This window comes from Ranitomeya imitator, chromosome 4 (assembly GCF_032444005.1).
Source record: "Ranitomeya imitator isolate aRanImi1 chromosome 4, aRanImi1.pri, whole genome shotgun sequence".
NCBI classification, from domain to species: Eukaryota; Metazoa; Chordata; class Amphibia; order Anura; family Dendrobatidae; genus Ranitomeya; species Ranitomeya imitator.
Window position 1 is genome coordinate 646,666,804 of NC_091285.1, and position 17,377 is coordinate 646,684,180.

At 46.8% G+C, this 17,377-nt stretch overlaps 1 protein-coding gene across 1 annotated transcript in view; it reads left to right on the forward strand.

Annotated features, from left to right (window-relative positions):
* The window catches only part of DOK2 (docking protein 2), a 48,694-nt gene that overhangs the window by 21,148 nt on the left and 10,169 nt on the right, over positions 1–17,377 (forward strand). The window contains exons 3-4 of the mRNA XM_069767002.1: positions 7,252–7,351; positions 13,046–13,218. Of these exons, the coding sequence (XP_069623103.1) occupies positions 7,252–7,351; positions 13,046–13,218 (273 nt within the window). The remainder of the gene's footprint in view (positions 1–7,251; positions 7,352–13,045; positions 13,219–17,377) is intronic.

Here is a 17,377-nt window from a genome sequence, read left to right on the forward strand (position 1 = left end):
GATATGTATGTATTGCAGTATATAGTACAAGCAATCAATCACAAGTTCAGGTCCTCTAGTGGTATTACAGAAATAAGTAAAAGTTTCTAAAAATATAACAAAAATAAATAAAAAGCATAAAAGTTTGAATCACCCACACTTTTTCAAGTAAAAAAAAAAACAAACAGAAAAAATCCTTATACAGTATTGCACCATCCGTTAAAATCTGATCTATGAAAATATAAAATTAATTGATCCATGCGCCAAATGATCTACAGAAAAAGAAAATGGAATCACCCAAATTGGAATTTTTTCAGAACTTAAAATTCTCCCCAAAAAATGGAATAAAAATCAATTAAAGTGGAAGGACCAAAAAAGCCTTTAGCTCATCACGCAACAAAAGCCAAGCCCTTACATAGCTCCATCAACGGAAAAATGAGAATATTACGGGGTTCAGAAAATGGTGACACAAACCAATTTTTTTTTAACAAACCTCAGAATATTTTTGAATCACTAAAATGTTAAAAAATGCACAAGATTGGTTTCGCCGAAATCTGACATGAAGAATCCTGTTGCTAGGTCGTTTTTACAGCACAACAAATTTAGTAAAAATTAAGCACAAAAACAGAGATTAAATTAAAATTTTTCACCATTTTATCCATGTTGCATTTTTTCCCCTTTTTTCAGTTTATTATATGTTGTCAGTAAAAATTAGAACTCATCCCACAAAAAACAAGACTTGATATTGATGGAAAAAAAACACACAAAAAAGTTAATGCTCATGGAAGAGAGGGTAAAATAAACAAAAATGGAAAAATAAAAATTTGCCTGTTCAGGACGAGGTTAATGTTATTAATGATTGATGTAATTGCTGAGTGACATATATATTTGGTAGAAGAAAAGCTATGGATATTACATAGGAAGATTTATATTTATTGTGTTGCGTTTCTCTCATATCTGTGATCAATGACTACATTGCATTTTGCTGCACAGTAAAAATGTCATTTTTACAAATGGCAGACTTGGAATATGGACACTACATATAGACTGAATCAATACAAGCGCTTTTTTGTCTATAGGCTTGATGTTCTCCATAACCATAAAAACGTTCTGTGCTAAGAAAAACATTGGATCAATCAAAATATGATGGAATCATATCCATATCTGTCGTGTCAACAAACGTTTAATCAATAGTGTAAGAATATATAGCCAAATTTGTAATATAGTTGTGCTCAAAAGTTTACATACCCCGGCAGAATTTATGCTTTCTTGGCCTTTTTTCAGAGAATATGAATCATAACACCAAAACCTTTTCTCCACTCATGGTTAGTGGTTGGGTGCAGAGTGGAATAAAACTTTTTTTTTAAAATTTTCTCTCTTTGCTGAGATATTAGCAAACAAAGTATTTGGCACCAAATGAGTTAACTTTTTTTTAACCCCTTCATGACCCAGCCTATTTTGACCTTAAAGACCTTGCCGTTTTTTGCAATTCTGACCAGTGTCCCTTTATGAGGTAATAACTCAGGAACGCTTCAACGGATCCTAGCGGTTCTGAGATTGTTTTTTCATGACATATTGGGCTTCATGTTAGTGGTAAATTTAGGTCAATAAATTCTGCGTTTATTTGTGATAAAAACGGAAATTTTTCACATTTTGAATTTTTATTCTGTTAAACCAGAGAGATATGTGACACAAAATAGTTAATAAATAACATTTCCCACATATCTACTTTACATCAGCACAATTTTGGAAACAAAATTTTTTTTTGCTAGGAAGTTATAAGGGTTAAAATTTGACCAGCGATTTCTCATTTTTACAACGAAATTTACAAAACCATTTTTTTAGGGACCACCTCACATTTGAAGTCAGTTTGAGGGGTCTATATGGCTGAAAATACCCAAAAGTGACACCATTCTAAAAACTGCACCCCTCAAGGTACTCAAAACCACATTCAAGAAGTTTATTAACCCTTCAGGTGCTTCACAGCAGCAGAAGCAACATGGAAGGAAAAAATGAACATTTAACTTTTTAGTCACAAAAATTATCTTTTAGCAACAATTTTTTTTATTTTCCCAATGGTAAAAGGAGAAACTGAACCACGAAAGTTGTTGTCCAATTTGTCCTGAGTACGCTGATACCTCATATGTGGGGGTAAACCACTGTTTGGGCGCACGGCAGGGCTTGGAAGGGAAGGAGCGCCATTTGACTTTTTGAATGAAAAATTGGCTCCACTCTTTAGCGGACACCATGTCGCGTTTGGAGAGCCCCTGTGTGCCTAAACATTGGCGCTCCCCCACAAGTGACCCCATTTTGGAAACTAGACCCCCCAAGGAACTTATCTAGATGCCCAGTGAGCACTTTAAACCCTCAGGTGCTTCACAAATTGATCTCTAAAAATGAAAAAGTACTTTTTTTTCCACAAAAAAATTCTTTTCGTCTCAATTTTTTCATTTTCACATGGGCAGTAGGATAAAATGGATCATAAAATTTGTTGGGCAATTTCTCCCGAGTACGCCAATACCTCATATGTGGGTGTAAACCACTGTTTGGGCACTCGGCAGGGCTCGGAAGGGAAGGCGCGCCATTTGACTTTTTTGAATGGAAAATTAGCTCCAATTGTTAGCGGACACCATGTCGCGTTTGGAGAGCCCCTGTGTGCCTAAACATTGGAGCTCCCCCACAAGTGACCCCATTTTGGAAACTAGACCCCCCAAGGAACTTATCTAGATGCATATTGAGCACTTTAAACCCCCAGGTGCTTCACAGAAGTTTATAACGCAGAGCCATGAAAATAAAAAATAATTTTTCTTTCCTCAAAAATGATTTTTTAGCCTGGAATTTCCTATTTTGCCAAGGGTAATAGGAGAAATTGGACCCCAAATGTTGTTGTCCAGTTTGTCCTGAGTACGCTGATACCCCATATGTGGGGGTAAACCACTGTTTGGGCGCACGGCAGGGCTCGGAAGGGAAGGCACGCCATTTGGCTTTTTAAATGGAAAATTAGCGCCAATCATTAGCGGACACCATGTCACGTTTGGAGAGCCCCTGTGTGCCTAAGCATTTGAGATCCCCCAGAAATGACCCCATTTTGGAAACTAGACCCCCAAAGGAACTAATCTAGATGTGTTGTGAGGACTTTGAACCCCCAAGTGCTTCACAGAAGTTTATAACGCAGAGCCATGAAAAAAAAAAAAAAATTATTTTCTCAAAAATGATTTTTTAGCCTGCAATTTTTTATTTTCCCAAGGGTAACAGGAGAAATTTGACCCCAAAAGTTGTTGTCCAGTTTCTCCTGAGTACGCTGATACCCCATATGTGGGGGTAAACCACTGTTTGGGCACATGCCGGGGCTCGGAAGTGAAGTAGTGACGTTTTGAAATGCAGACTTTGATGGAATGCTCTGTGGGCATCACGTTGCGTTTGCAGAGCCCCTGATGTGGCTTAACAGTAGAAACCCCCCACAAGTGACCCCATTTTGGAAACTAGACCCCGAAAGGAACTTATCTAGATGTGTGGTGAGCACTTTGAACCCCCAAGTGCTTCACAGAAGTTTATAATGCAGAGCCGTGAAAATAATAAATACGTTTTCTTTCCTCAAAAATAATTATTTAGCCCAGAATTTTTTAATTTTCCCAAGGGTAACAGGAGAAATTTGACCCCAATATTTGTTGTCCAGTTTCTCCTGAGTATGGTGATACCCCATATGTGGGGGTAAACTACTGTTTGGGCACATGCCGGGGCTCGGAATTGAAGTAGTGACGTTTTGAAATGCAGACTTTGATGGAATGCTCTGCGGGCGTCACGTTGCGTTTGCAGAGCCCCTGGTGTGCCTAAACAGTAGAAACCCCCCACAAGTGACCCTATTTTAGAAACTAGACCCCCCAAGGAACTTATCTAGATATGTGGTGAGCACTTTGAACCCCCAAGTGCTTCACAGACGTTTACAACGCAGAGCCGTGAAAATAAAAAATCATTTTTCTTTCCTCAAAAATGATGTTTTAGCAAGCAATTTTTTATTTTCACAAGGGTAACAGGAGAAATTGGACCCCAGTAATTGTTGCGCAGTTTATCCTGAGTATGCTGGTACCCCACATGTGGGGGTAAACCACTGTTTGGGCACACGTCGTGGCTCAGAAGTGAGGGAGCACCATTTGACTTTTTGAATACGAGATTGGCTGGAATCAATGGTGGCGCCATGTTGCGTTTGGAGACCCCTGATGTGCCTAAGCAGTGGAAACCCCTCAATTCTACCTCCAACACTAACCCCAACACACCCCTAACTCTAATCCCAACTGTAGCCATAACCCTAATCACACCCCTAACCACAACCCTAACCCCAACACACCCCTAACCCTAACCACAACCCTAATTCCAACCCTAACCCTAAGGCTATGTGCCCACGTTGCGGATTCGTGAGAGATTTTTCAGCATCATTTTTTAAAAATCCGCGGGTAAAAGGCACTGCGTTTTACCTGCGGATTTTCCGCGGATTTCCAGTGTTTTTTGTGCGGATTTCACCTGCGGATTCCTATTGAGGAACAGGTGTAAAACGCTGCGGAATCCGCACAAAGAATTGACATGCTGCGGAAAATACAACGCAGCGTTTCCGCGCGGTATTTTCCGCACCATGGGCACAGCGGATTTGGTTTTTCATATGTTTACATGGTACTGTAAACCTGATGGAACACTGCTGCGAATCCGCAGCGGCCAATCCGCTGCGGATCCGCAGCCAAATCCGCACCGTGTGCACATAGCCTAATTCTAAAGGTATGTGCACACGCTGCGGAAAACGCTGTGGATCCGTAGCAGTTTCCCATGAGTTTACAGTTCAATGTAAACCTATGGAAAACAAAAATCGCTGTACACATACTGCGGAAAAACTGCACGGAAACGCAGCGGTTTACATTCCGCAGCATGTCACTTCTTTGTGCGGATTCCGCAGCGGTTTTACAACTGCTCAAATAGAAAATCGCAGTTGTAAAACCGCAGTGAAATGCGCAGAAAAAACGCGGTAAATCCGCCATAAATCCGCGGCGGTTTAGCACTGCGGATTTATCAAATCCGCAGCGGAAAAATCCGCAGAGGAACAGAATACGTGTGCACATACCGAAACCCTAACCCTAGCCCTAACCCTACACCTAACACTAGCCCTAACCCTACCCCTAACCCTAGCCCTAGCCCTAACCCTAACCCCATTCTAACATTAGTGGAAAAAAAAAATTCTTTATTTTTTTATTGTCCCTACCTATGGGGGTGACAAAGGGGGGGGTTGATTTATTATTTTTTTTATTTTGATCACTGAGATAGATTATATCTCAGTGATCAAAATGCACTTTGGAACGAATCTGCTGGCCGGCAGATTCGGCGGGCGCACTGCGCATGCGCCCACCGTTTTGGAAGATGGTTGCGCCCAGGGAGAAGACGGACGGACCCCGGCAGGATCGGTAAGTATGATGGGGTGGGGGGAGCATGGGGGGGGATCGGAGCATGGGGGGGTGGATCGGAGCACGGCAGGGGTGGAACGGAGCACGGGGGGGGTGGAACGGAGCACGGGGGCTGGAGCGGAGCACGGGGGCTGGAACGGAGCACGGGGGAGTGGAACGGAGCACGGGGGGGGGGGTGGATCGGAGTGCAGGGGGGTGATTGGAGCACGGGGGAGGGTGATTGGAGCACAGGGGACCGGACAAGAGCACGGGGGGGAGCGGAGCACAGGACGGAGGGGAGCCGGAGCAGTGTACCGGACAGATCGGGGGGCGATGGGTGGGGTGGGGGCACATTAGTGTTTCCAGCCATGGCCGATGATATTGCAGCATCGGCCATGGCTGAATTGTAATATTTCACCAGTTATAATAGGTGAAATATTACAAATCGCTCTGATTGGCAGTTTCACTTTCAACAGCCAATCAGAGCGATCGTAGCCACGGGGGGGTGAAGCCACCCCACCGGGCTAAACTACCACTCCCCCTGTCCCTGCAGATCGGGTGAAATGGGAGTTAACCCTTTCACCCGATCTGCAGTGACGCGATTGTTCCATGACGCCACATAGGCGTCATGGGTCGGATTGGCACCGACTTTCATGACGCCTACGTGGCGTCAAAGGTCGGGAAGGGGTTAAGTCAACTTTTTTTTTATATCAGCTCTCCTGATTACTGAGAGTGTTAGTAATCACACTTATATCTGCAGTGAGCTACCCCCCACATTGACTTATGCAGGATGTTAGACCTGGAGATCAGGGCTGTATTATTACATCTCACACACCGAGAAACCTGCTCTAAGCTATGATGGGGGCGTATTCTTCTTTCCTTAGTGTGTTGCTGTCCGCTTATGATTGGTCAGCATCATACAGGGGGAAGAAGGACACACCCCCAGTTAAAACTGTCTGATAACACCCACTTGAATTTAAAGAAAATTAACTCATTAAGTGCCTAATACTCTAGATGCTAATATCAGCAATGTATCCTAATATCAACAGATTATCACTATAGGATCAGCATTGATTGAAAGCTTTCTGTGTACACAGGCAGAAAGCTGTTAATCCGTGGTGTGGTTGCAGCTATACAGCGGTCAGCATTCAGATTACTGGTAGATATGCAGCATATAAAACAGTGATTTTATCAGTAGCCTAATAAGTGATATTGCTGGAATCAGGGTCTCTGCCCCTACATCTTTCTGCTTTCAGATCGGCCAGTAAATACCTGGTGACAGATTCTCTTTAAGGCAAGAACCTCAAGATGAATTAGGGTTTCCACTTGTTTATTTTATTTATGACGTTCACTATGAGAGACAATAAGAGATGAGTAAATGCATTTTCTGGATCTTGCTAAAGCGGACGGGTCAGTAATCTGTCCCACTGGACATCAGCGTTGCACACACGACATCGTGCCGAGATGGCTAATCAACAGCGGAGCTGCGAATGCCGTCAGGCAGGAGGCTTCTGCCCGGCACCCACCTTGACGTTAGACAAGGGCCCTCAGATTGATTTGCTTATATGTAGAGACAAAAGTACTAAAGTCCTAAAAACAATGTTTTTTTCAGATTTTTCTCAATTTATCAAATGGCAAAAAATTTTTTGGAATTTTTCTTTTTTTTTTTTTTAATTTTTTTATATTTTGATACTACTTTTTTAAACTCTTTTGAGGAACTTCAATCTGTGATCTCTTGAATGCTGGTTGTTAGTTGTAAAGAGACGAGTCTCTCCCAAGCCTAGAATGATTGAATTACAAAAATAAAAGTTTTTGGCTACAGATTGAGTGTGCTTGTGTTTATGTTCAGGAACGCCGACCTTTGGAGAGGACAGCCAGTCAGCCGCTCATCTCAAATCTCCAACTACAGGAGAACTCTCTATACAGCACCAGCATGGAGGCCTCAGCAGGTGAGGAGACCTAGCGGGTGACGTGGCCACAATATCTTATGACATGGAAACGGGTCAAGAAGACAGTACCAGGGGCACGCTTTTGCAAATCTAGAAAACTAATGAGATGAGAGGTCTTCGATGAGGAAGCTTTGTGCCGGAGATGAGAAGCTGCATTCAGCAGGTGCAGAGGAAAACTCTGTGCCGGCCATCCATAATAAGCAGGCGCTATAGACGAAGCATCTGCAGATGATGGCACGGCGGGGGGCGAGATAATTATGGGGCAGGAGATGGGGGGTTTAAGCTGAATCATGTTATAATTTCCTCTGGTCTCAGATCTTAAAGGACAATGACCTGATTTGAAGAGCGTCAGAGGCGTAGCTAGGGTTTTGGCTCGGGGGGGGGGGGGGGGGGCGAAGCTTCTGAGTGGGCCCCTAACCAGGTAACCTTGATTGCAACTGGGTGACGCGCCCTAATAATGGAGGAGAACCTCAGCAGATGACCGTGCTGTTACTGAAGATAATCTCTATAGAAAGACCAACATGGATATTACCGCCATATGGTCAGTGGTAGATACCAGTCCAAGGAACATATAGAGATCACAGCAAAGTTACAGATAATGACGTACCGCTGACGTTCTTTCTGAAGGAATCGATCACTTTTCCCGTCTTTTCTATCTGGCCCAGACCAACACGACAACTTCTTCCAGCCAGGACTCGTCTGCAGAGAATACAACAAAGACACATTTCACTTCTCATATTCCAGTCCCATCACCATCTATTCCCAACCTGCACAACCTCTTCATCCTACTGATACCCCAATACTGAGCCGCTGCTGCCGTATGTCCCTATTACTGCACCAGATACCCCGATACTGAGCCGCTGCTGCCGTATGTGTCCCTATTACTGCCCCTGATACCCCAATACTGAGCCGCTGCTGCCGTATGTGTCCTTATTACTGCCCCTGATACCCCAATACTGAGCCGCTGCTGCCGTATGTGTCCTTATTACTGCCCCTGATACCCCAATACTGAGCCGCTGCTGCCGTATGTGTCCTTATTACTGCCCCTGCTGTGTGGTTCTCTGTGCCTTTCAAATTCTAAAGCAGCCCTATACAATATAGTAATGCCGGGTGCAAGTGCCCTAGAAAACAGTGCCCATATTTTGCCCCCTAGAAAATAATATTGCCCTGTTTGCCCCTTTGATAGTCACAGTAACCTGAGTTCCCCTATAAAAATAAGTGCCCACTTTACATTTAATAATGTCCCGAGTCTCCCCCTGCACAGCTCCCCTATACACAGTATAATGCTCTCTTATACACAGTATACTGACCCCTTAATAGCCTCCAAACTGTTTGATGGCTCCAACACTGTAATCCCCACACTGTATGATGCCACACTACATAGCCTCCATATAGTATAATGCACCAGATCGTCCCCAATATAGTATAATGCACCAGATAGTCCCCAATATAGTATAATGCACCAGATAGTCCTCAATATAGTATAATGCACCAGATAGTTCTCAATATAGTATAATGCACCAGATAGTCTTCAATATAATGCACTCCCCATAGGCCTACTCTATAGCACAAGGCAGCACCCATATTCAGACCCTGTAGTATAAGGTAGCACCCCGCAGGCAGATCCTGTAGTATAAGGTAGCACCCCGCAGGCAGACCCTGTACTATAAGGCAACACCCCCATAGGCAGACCCTGTAGTATAAGGCAGATCCCCAAAGGCAGACCCTGTAGTATAAGGCAGATCCCCAAAGGCAGACCCTGTAGTATAAGGCAGACCCCCCCATGGGCAGATCCTGTAGTATTAGGCAGACCCCCATAGGCAGATCCTGTACTATTAGGCAGACCCCCCCCCCATAGGCAGATCCTGTAGCATAAGGAAGCTCCCCCCATAGGCAGATCCTATAGCATTAGGCAGCTCCCCCCATAGGCAGATCCCCCCCATAGGCAGATCCTGTAGCATTAGGCAGCTCCCCCATAGGCAGATCCTGTAGCATTAGATAGCTCCCCCATAGGCAGATCCTGTAGCATTAGGCAGCTCCCCCCATAGGCAGATCCTGTAGCATTAGGCAGCTCCCCCATAGGCAGATCCTGTAGCATTAGATAGCTCCCCCCATAGGCAGATCCTGTAGCATTAGGCAGCTCCCCCCATAGACAGATCCTGTAGCATTAGGCAGCTCCCCCCATAGGCAGATCCCCCCATAGGCAGATCCTGTAGCATTAGGCAGCTCCCCCATAGGCAGATCCTGTAGCATTAGATAGCTCCCCCATAGGCAGATCCTGTAGCATTAGGCAGCTCCCCCCATAGGCAGATCCTGTAGCATTAGGCAGCTCCCCCATAGGCAGATCCTGTAGCATTAGATAGCTCCCCCCATAGGCAGATCCTGTAGCATTAGGCAGCTCCCCCCATAGGCAGATCCTGTAGCATTAGGCAGCTGCCCCATAGGCAGATCCTGTAGCATTAGATAGCTCCCCCATAGGCAGATCCTTTAGCATTAGGCAGCTCCCCCATACGCAGATCCTGTAGCATTAGGCAGCTCCCCCCATAGGCAGATCCTGTAGCATTAGGCAGCTCCCCCCATAGGCAGATCCTGTAGCATTAGGCAGCTCCCCCCATAGGCAGATCCCCCCGTATGCAGATCCTGTAGCATTAGGCAGCTCCCCCATAGGCAGATCCTGTAGCATTAGATAGCTCCCCCATAGGCAGATCCTGTAGCATTAGGCAGCTCCCCCATAGGCAGATCCTGTAGCATTAGATAGCTCCCTACATAGGCAGATCCTGTAGCATTAGGCAGCTCCCCCCATAGGCAGATCCTGTAGCATTAGGCAGCTGCCCCATAGGCAGATCCTGTAGCATTAGATAGCTCCCCCATAGGCAGATCCTGTAGCATTAGATAGCTCCCCCCATAGGCAGATCCTGTAGCATTAGGCAGCTCCCCCATAGGCAGATCCTGTAGCATTAGGCAGCTCCCCCATACGCAGATCCTGTAGCATTAGGCAGCTCCCCCCCATAGGCAGATCCTGTAGCATTAGGCAGCTCCCCCATAGGCAGATCCTGTAGCATTAGGCAGCTCCCCCATAGGCAGATCCTGTAGCATTAGGCAGCTCCCCCATAGGCAGATCCTGTAGCATTAGGCAGCTCCCCTAAAAGAAATAAATATACGGTACTCACCTCTCTTCTTCCTGGTTCCTGCGCTGCTGTGAGCTCCAGCTCATCTCCTGAGCGGGCGCCGGGCAGTGACTCATCGCGCCCCCTGTCAGCGTCGCCGACATCAGATGCTGACGGGGTTGATGGGGGAAGGAGCGCTGCGCTCTTTCCCTCATCATTGCGGTCAGCTGTATCGGCTAAATGCTGGTTCAGCTGACCTTGCGATGAGAGGCGGGGGGGCCCACTGCTGGCACCGGGCCCTCCCGCCTGCTCAGGGGCCCCATAGCGGCCGGCGGCAGAGCAGGGAGACCGATTCTCCCTGTTCTGCCGCAGAATGTAACTGTATCGTAGCTCCAGGTGGGCCCCCTCTGAGCACAGGGCCCGGGGCGACCGCACCCTGTGCCCCCCCGGTAGCTACGCTACTGAAGAGCGTCTCCGCCCAAGTGCTAGACAAATGTTATGAATTTGGCTGGAAAACTGTCCACCGTAATATTAGATATAGAAACAAGCATCCAGCTACCGCCAAAGTGAAAAGTTATGCTTGAAATGTCATTTATTGATATGGTCTGAAAACTTGTAGAAAGTATAGACATCTACTATATAATTGTCTAAGGGTCACTTCCGTCTGTCTTTCTTTCTTTCTTTCTTTCTTTCTTTCTTTCTGTCACGGATATTCATTCGCTGATTGGTCTCTGCAGCTGCCTGTCATGGCTGCCGCGACCAATCAGCGACGGCCACAGTCCGATTAGTTCCTCCCTAATCCCCTGCAGTCAGTGCCCAAGCTCGCAGTCAGTCTCACCCTCCGCAGTCGCCGTACATGCCCTTCATCATCCCCGGAGCTGTCTGACCACCGGTAATCACCGATCACTGCCCGATTTTCCCTCTCTCCTGCTATTCATTACATGGTATAATGTCACCGCCAGTGATGATGTCACCAGTGATGACGTCACTCCCCGCAGGCGCCGCACACGCTGTCAGCTCACCTGTACGTATGCGGTCAGCGCGGCCGCAGGCTCCCGGGGCAGGGCGGGGACATGGTGACCTCCTAACGGTACCGGAGCCGGTGTCTCGGGCTCTCCTGCAGCGGCAGCTGTGGCGGAGACCCGGAGCATGAGCGGCGCCCGGTGATTGGCTGACATTGCTGTTGCTTTGCTGAGAAGGAGCAGGGAAGAGGGAAGCACCGGCCGGAGAAGGAGGCTCCGGGGCTGGAGGCTGCTTCTTCCTTACTACTGTGTATTGCACCTTACTGTCCTATATTCCAGCCCATAGTTCTAAATTTGGGAACTACAAGTCCCAGCAGTCTGTCCAGAAGGATGATGGGCATTATAGACTCACACCATACCTTCGTGTTGTGGTTTTTTTTTGCTGGGCAATATACTACATGGCTGGGCAATATACTACGTGGCTGGGCAATATACTACGTGGCTGGGCAATATACTACGTGGCTGGACAATATACTACGTGGCTGTGCTATATACTACGTGGCTGTGCTATATACTATGTGGCTGGGCAATATACTACATGGCTGGGCAATATACTACGTGGCTGGACAATATACTACGTGGCTGGACAATATACTACGTGGCTGTGCTATATACTATGTGGCTGGGCAATATACTACATGGCTGGGCAATATACTACGTGGCTGGACAATATACTACGTGGCTGGGCAATATACTACGTGGATGGGCAATATACTACATGGCTGTGCTATATACTACGTGGCTGGACAATATACTACGTGGCTGGGCAATATACTACGTGGCTGGGCAATATACTACGTGTCTGTGCTGTATACTACGTGGCTCTGTGCTATATACTATGTGGCTAGGCAATATACTACGTGGCTGGGCAATATACTACATGGCTGGGCAATATACTGGTGGCTGGGCAATATACTACGCGGCTGGGCAATATACTACGTGGCTGGGCAATATACTACGTGGCTGGGCAATATACTACGTGTCTGTGCTGTATACTACGTGGCTCTGTGCTATATACTATGTGGCTAGGCAATATACTACGTGGCTGGGCAATATACTGGTGGCTGGGCAATATACTACGCGGCTGGGCAATATACTATGTGGCTGGGCAATATACTATGTGGCTGGGCAATATACTACGTGGCTGGGCAATATACTACATGGGATGTGCAATATACTACGTGGACATGCATATTCTAGAATACCCGATGCGTTAGAATCGGGCCACAATCTAGTATATATATATTGGCATAATCCACAGCGTGATGTCCCACATTTATAACACCCCTTAAGAGATCACCGTGTGTCCTTACCTGTGTCCGGACTACAGTACATGTTCAGACAAATTAGATAGCGCTCTCCCATGGCTGCTTTCTTCCACAAACACCTAGTCACGGGTTCTGTCCAGTAAAGCAGCTTGCGCCATAATGTGGATAGAGCCGAACTGCAGTACCCAACACAATCTGTGGGAAAGTGTGATGCTGTTGGATGAAAGCAGCCATAATATAACAAACTAGACCCGGACACACATCTATATTACTCATGTGGCTTCTTCTTATTTCTAGGTGGCCAGTTTGCAGTGCGGGTGAGACAGACAGACGCTTCGTCTCGCTGCGGACTGTCCGGTACATACACACTCCTAGCTGAAGGCAAATGTCTTTCTCTGAGAGATCGCCAAGCTGGAAATGTGATCTTCAGCTGGCCTTATCCATACCTGAGGAGGTTCGGACGAGACAAGGTGAGAAGAGCTTTTCTTAAAAGACTCTGTCAGCACAAAATGACTGTTCAAACCAAGCATAGGTGCTCATTGCACCCCAGCATTGGCCAAACAGTTCAGTGCAACGTCCCAGCTATTGGTTTTACGTCTGTCCCCACCATCCTCTTCCAACCTTCATTGACAGATATGGCTTTACAGGAGCCAGGGATAATGGGGAGACATGGAAAAGAAGTAGGTGGGAAGGTGCTCTAAGCAAGGTTGCACTGAGCACTAATGCTTGGTTTGAACAGTCATGTTGTCCTGACAAACTCTTCTTAATGAGATATTAAAAAGGTTTTCTGTCATTAGTATAATCGGAAAAGTTGATTAAAGTGTCCTGGAATTAGTGGTAGGAAGACCGGACAAATGTCTTCCGATATGTTTGAAATTAGACAGGTCCAAACTACTATCCTATTGGGTTGATCTACAGTAGAGATGGGCAGTTAATATGGCCCAGGGGTCACATGAAAGGCTTTGACTGTTGTGGAGGCCAAACCAATAGGCTGAAATAAGTTCTGCTCATTATTATTATTTACATATTAATTATACTTATTATTTTATACTAATATTACTTGGATCACATAATATTGAGCAGAATTAAGTATGCAGACCCCCATGTACCGCATGAGCCCAAACACAGCTCTCTATATACAATATGAGCCCCCATCAGCCCTCTACATATAGTGTGAGCCCCCAATCAGTGTCCCTATATACAGTATGAACCATCACATAGCCCCTATATAGACTGAGCCCCCACACAGCCACTTTATATACAGTATAAGATCCCACATAGCCTCCTATATACACTATGAGCCCTCACACAGCCTGTGTATATACAGTATGAGCTGCCACACAGCCTCTCTATATATAGTATGAGATCCCACATAGCCTCACATGGCCCCCTGTATACAGTATGGGCCTTCACTCAGCCTCCCTTTACACAGTATGAGCCCCCACACATTATCCCTATAAACAGTATGAGCCCCCACATAGCCTCCTATATACAGTATGAGCCCCCGCAAAGCCTCCGATATACAGTATGAGCCCCCACATAGCACTCCCATATACAGTGTGAGTCCCCACATAGCCCCCTATATACAGCATGAGCCCCCACATAGCCTCCTATATACAGTATGAGCCCCCACATAGCCTGCTATATACAGTATGAGCCCCCACATAGCACTCCTATGTACAGTGTGAGTCCCCACATAGACCCTATATACATTATGAGCCCCCCCACATAGCCTCCTATATACAGTATGAGCCCCCACATAGCCTCCTATATACAGTATGAGCCCCCCCCACATAGACCCTATATACATTATGAGCCCCCCCACATAGTCTCCTATATATATATATACACTTAGGTCCATGTATATTTGGACAGAGACAACATTTTTCTAATTTTGGTTATAGACATCACCACAATGAATTTTAAACAAAACAATTCAGATGCAGTTGAAGTTCAGACTTTCAGCTTTCATTTGAGAGTATCCACATTAAAATTGGATGAAGGGTTTAGGAGTTTCAGCTCCTTAACATGTGCCACCCTGTTTTTAAAGGGACCAAAAGTAATTGGACAGATTCAATAATTTTAAATAAAATGTTCATTTTTAGTACTTGTTTGAAAACCCTTTGTGGGCAATGACTGCCTGAAGTCTTGAACTCATGGACACCACCAGACGCTGTGTTTCCTCCTTTTTGATGCTCTGCCAGGCCTTCACTGCGGTGGTTTTCAGTTGCTGTTTGTTTGTGGGTCTTTCTGTAGGAAGTTTAGTCTTTAACAAGTGAAATGCTGCTCAATTGGGTTGAGATCAGGTGACTGACTTGGCCATTCAAGAATATTCCACATCTTTGCTTTAATAAACTCCTGGGTTGCTTTGGCTTTATGTTTTGGGTCATTGTCCATCTGTAGTATGAAACGATGACCAATCAGTTTGGCTGCATTTGGCTGGATCTGAGCGCACAGTATGGCGGCTCTGAATACCTCAGAATTCATTCAGCTGCTTCTGTCCTGTGTCACATCATCAATAAACACTAGTGACCCAGTGCCACTGGCAGCCATGCATGCCCAAGCCATCACACTGCCACCGCCGGATTTTACAGATGATGTGGTATGCTTTGGATCATGAGCTGTACCACGCCTTCGCCATACTTTTCTCTTTGCATCATTCTGGCAGAGGTTGATCTTGGTTTCATCTGTCCAAAGAATGTTCTTCCAGAACTGTGCTGGCTTTTTCTCCTTCGCCTCATTGGGGGACACAGGACTGTTGGGGACACAGGACTGTGGGTGTATGCTTCTGCCGCCAGGAGGCTGACACTAAGTAAACTTAAAAAAAAAAAGTTAGCTCCTCCTACATCGTATACACCCTGACACTGGCTGCCAGAGACCCCAGTTTATGCTTAGTGTCTCAAGGAGGCACATCTCTGGGTCCTGGTTTTTTTGGACCCGACTTTCAACTCTTGGATTGAGGGGGCGACGGACCTTTTTGAGGGTCCGATCTCCCCAAATCATCAACGGGCAAGCACGTGTGATATTGCTCCACGTATCCTTCCCCGCTACGTGGGATCTTTCTCTGGACTTGGCCCTGACCACCCTGAGGTATCTAGACCCCAGGCTGTACAGGTGCTCCTGGATATCCGTATGTTCCCCCTGATGTCTACACCCCTGCCGGGGGTGTTAGCTGGGGTAGAGGACGGTCCCTCTCCTTATCCTGGAAAATGGAGTTTTGGGTGCCTGCACCGTCGTTCTTTCCACCCCGCGCTGAGTGTGGTGTGGGGGGGGAGGGGGCTCCTGTGTACCTGTGGTGCTGGAGTGCGGTGGTCCGGCTCTGGCTGGCGTCCACTTTTTCTGTGGATCGACGGTGATCCGGCGCTGAGGCGCCTGCGGCTCTGCGGGCGGCGCCACGGCGCTAGTTATCAGCGGCGCCGTGGCGTTCGGTCTGGAGGCTGCAGGCGTGGGCTGTTCCTGGAGCCCGGGACTTCCGGGCGGCAGGACGCGCTGCGGGGCTCCGCCCCTTCCGGCGCGTCACGTCCGGTTCCGGTTTCTCCGGTCTCAGAGGGGGAAAATTGAGGCCGCGGCTTCAGGCCTGCTCTAGGCGGCGGCTTAGATGGCGGGCCCTCCCTCTCTATAGCCTGCGGGACATATAAGACAGCACATTTGGAGCTTCGTGCTGTCAGGATCCTCTGTATTCGTGGGGACACAGGACTTTAAGTTCCTTCCTCAGCAGAGGGCCAGACAGCCTTTTCGGCGCCATTTTCAGGCTCGCTTTAAAACCTTTCGCTATGTCAGATGGGCCCCAGCATCAGGTTCTCCTGCGCAGGGTCGGCCCAATCAGGACAGAGACGGTCGGACCCCTTATACTGCCAGCCAGGGGGGAAGAATGCGTCCCCAGTCCTCTAGATCTAGAGGATCTAGGACGCAAAGATTTTCGGCCAAGTGACTGGAGGCCTCTTTCGGGCATCTCCAAAAAGGTAGGCGGACGTCTACTTTTATTTCGCCAGGTCTGGCTTCAGGTAATCCACGACCAGTGGGTGACAGAGCTCATATCTTCAGGTTACAAAATAGAGCTGGTCTGTCTACCTCCTACTCGGTTCTTTCCATCCCGTCTTCCCAAGTGCAAATCTCTTCGTCAAAGCTTGTTCAAAGCCATAGAGTCTCTCCGTATCAGCGGTGTCATATCTCCTGTTCCAAAGGTAGAAAGATTCCAGGGTTTTTATTCCAATCTTTTTGTAGTTCCCAAAAAGGACGGAGCAGTGAGGCCTATCTTAGATCTCAAACTCTTAAACAAGTTTGTCCGCGTTCGACACTTTCGGATGGAGTCTCTGCGGTCGGTCATCGCCTCTCTGGAAAAAGGAAAATTTTTGGCCTCAGTAGACATTCAGGATGCTTATCTTCATATTCCCATCTTTCCGCTCCATCAAAGATTTCTCCGGTTTGCCGTAAACAATCTACATTTCCAGTTCACGGCATTACCTTTCGGACTGGCTTCCGCTCCCAGGGTGTTCACAAAAGTCATGTCAACTGTGGTGTCCATTCTGCACTCCCGAGGTATTGTCATCTTGCCATACCTAGACGATCTACTGATCAAGGGACCGACTTTTCAGTCTTGCAAGGAAAATGTCGACATCACTCTGGACA